The sequence below is a fragment of the Apaloderma vittatum genome, unplaced genomic scaffold (genome assembly GCF_000703405.1).
Source record: "Apaloderma vittatum isolate BGI_N311 unplaced genomic scaffold, ASM70340v1 scaffold39041, whole genome shotgun sequence".
NCBI classification, from domain to species: Eukaryota; Metazoa; Chordata; class Aves; order Trogoniformes; family Trogonidae; genus Apaloderma; species Apaloderma vittatum.
This window is the reverse complement of record NW_009698121.1, coordinates 1-2,854: the sequence shown is the minus strand read 5'-3', so window position 1 is coordinate 2,854 and position 2,854 is coordinate 1. Positions and strand designations below refer to the sequence as shown.

Sequence of the window (2,854 nt, the reverse complement as noted above, 5' to 3'; positions counted from 1 at the left end):
GCCAGTATTACTACCCTGCCTAGGAAAACAAACTCCCAGCTGCATCAGCTTCCCCTGGTAAGGCTATGTCACAGCAGCACTGCTCCCCCCACAGAACATCCTGCCCCCACACTTGATGGGGGTGTGCAGTCCTGTCACCCCACATAGCACTAACCCTGCTCCATTTGCTGCTGTCGCCCTCACTCTGCAGCTTCTGCCCGTGAGCTGTCAGGAGCACTGGTCTGTCAGGGTTGCTCTGCCCAGCTTTTCATACATAAAACTTTTCATAGCCTCAACTGAAACACCAGATTTAAAAGCCAGTCTGGTAAGAATCTGCAGCCGGAAAGAATTTATCTGGGTAAGAAAATAAGCAACTTGTTGGTTACCTGATCTCATCGTGCCCTGATTTATTTAGAGATAGCCCAGCAAGCCAAATATTTCAGACCAAGCATCAGAGGCAGTTTGAGCCACAAAAAGAAATCAAGGAAGTGGGACAGGAAAAGAAAACACCTTGGCACAAACTCTCAAGCATTGGAGATATGTTACTAAAAGGTAACTTTTTAGACTTAATCTTTGAAGCATTAAAAGCAAGCAATGAAGAAGCTGCTTCTGCCTTCTTAGGAGAAGGATTATTTTAAATTCTGTGCCCAAATCTCAGCTAGTTCAAACTGTTACAGGTCTGTGACCACCACTGCAGCCAAACCCACCTTACAGCTGAGAAGCCAGCCTTGGCTCTCTGCCACCACATACAATTATAGCAAGACAAAGAAAAGCTCAGGTTAAGAAGCAACAGTAGTTTCTACTGAATGGTATTGTTTAAACATCTTTTTCTATCTAGATCAGTCAAAACCTGAGGTCAGCAGAGTTGAAAATTCAGATTTCCCTTGCAGCTTTTCACGTGGGAGCTTCCACATGAGTTTTGGGACCGTAAAATGCAAAATTTTGAAGAATGTATCATCCAGGTCAATAGAAATATCATAATTTATTCTGTTTGTATAAAAAAAAGTTATAATCATGTAACAAAACTATGTCTTCATAAGAAGAAATATATTATTTCATGTCATAAATAAATCAAACATACAACCCTCAGCAACTCAGGAAAAAAAAAAAAAGCACTCGCCTGGTGCTTTCACGTCAGTGCTTAGGAAACAAGAAGAGCTGACAGACATATACACACACAGGATTACAGTACCAAAAAAAATACTGAGGTATTTGGTTTCTCTAGAAATGATACTTTAGGTTTGTGAAGGCAGAAACCCCCCCAAAGCACTAATGTAAAAATAAATAAATAGGACTGTCATATAAAAGGGGACCACATCAGTGGTTGCTCAAAGTGTCCAGGAATGGGAATACTGGTGAGCATGCTACTAAACGTGGAGCAGGCTTAGGACAGACAGAAGACAAGGAGGAACAGCTCAGGAAGAGACAGTGTCCTTTGATCTCTGTGTAGACATCCAGATATTGGCTTTAAAAAGTCAGCAGACAAGTCAGTAACATCTAGTTCTCTGGCATCAGGTGAGCTCCTCTCCATTTATGACGTTGTTCTAGGACACATGGATGATTCCCCACAAAACATAAGAGACTGACAACACTGTCCCTGTAGTCATTGCACTTTTGAGACAGTAAGTCTGAGTCCTGGCCACGTTTTCATCCGCTTTTCAGCAGCTCGGGGAAGTGGTGATGGGGCTCTGAAGGTAGCTTAAAGCACTGGACGAGGTGTGAACAGGGATGGAGACTGGAAAGTTAAAGACTGTGGTGGTCGATGCTCCTCTGTCCAATACTGACATAGCAGGGCTACCAGCTTCTGCTGAGCAGTTGGGGGCAAGAACCTGTGACTCAAACTGAAGCAGCTGCCCCATGAAGCTGAAGTTTGGGGAAATGATGCTTCTTCTCTGCTTCACAAACTCAAAGGCTTCATCCAGTTTGACTCTGTTGGTCCTCATGAGATAAGCAAGGCAGATGGTTGCTGAGCGGGAAATGCCAGCCTGGCAGTGCACAAATACCCTTCCTCCATCTTTTTTAACAGAGTCTGAAAGAATTAAAACACACCGTTAGCAAACAAGTCCCACCGCTTCCCCAGATTGAAAAGCACAGACTGCTGTTTTACATTTCTTTAATCCATCCCTTCCTCAGCCTAATAGGTGCACTCAGTGCTCTGGAGACAAAGAGAGCCTTTGTCCTGAGGGAACCAGCAGTCTAGCTATTTTCATTCTGGGCTCCGATTCCAATTATACTAATAGCTCCCCCAGGTCACTTCAGCAGTCTTGCAAGATTACTTTCACAGTGATCCGCTTAAATTTACTAGCTCTTTTCTGCAAGACTAGTACCTCTTGATTCAAGATTTTTAACAGCTTTGTGAAGCCAAGGTTATTCCTCCAAGTAGAATAAAATTAAAGGAAATGTTTCTCACATATCTCTCCCTTGCGGAATGAGATTTGCCAATCTCAAACATAGGTTTTACTGGGGAAAACAATGCCCAAAAATCACTTCCCAGGGTGCATTACCCCAGAGAAAGAGCAGGCTGTAAAGAGAACTCATTTACCTATGAAATCAATTGCTTCATTAAACCAGGAGCTAATATCTGCCTTGTGGTTGTCCTCCACGGGAATACTTTTATACTGGTAGTGCCCTTCGAAGTGGTTGGGGCAGTTCGCCGAGACATTGATTAAGGCTGTGATCCCCAAAGCGTCCAGCATGTCTTTCCGGGAGGCATGGTAAGCGCTGCCCAAGTAGAGGAACGGCAGGATTTCCACCGGCCCACCCTGGAACAGAAAGGACAGGGCAACCGGTTAACTTTGCTCGGCGATTTCCCCAACGGCCTCCCCCCTCCTCCCGTCGCAGGCTCCCCCATCCTCCCGCACCTCCTTCCCCGGCC

The 2,854-nt window shown here is 44.8% G+C and overlaps 1 protein-coding gene across 1 annotated transcript; it reads right to left on the bottom strand.

Moving 5' to 3' along the window:
- Positions 1–1,616: 1,616 nt before the first annotated feature.
- DUSP1 (dual specificity phosphatase 1) lies at positions 1,617–2,770 on the bottom strand (the record flags this gene model as incomplete). The annotated part of the gene is made up of 2 exons (XM_009877882.1): positions 1,617–2,008; positions 2,522–2,770. Coding segments are annotated over 2 exons (620 nt in total), but the record flags the coding sequence as incomplete, so codon positions are not given.
- Positions 2,771–2,854: the final 84 nt, after the last annotated feature.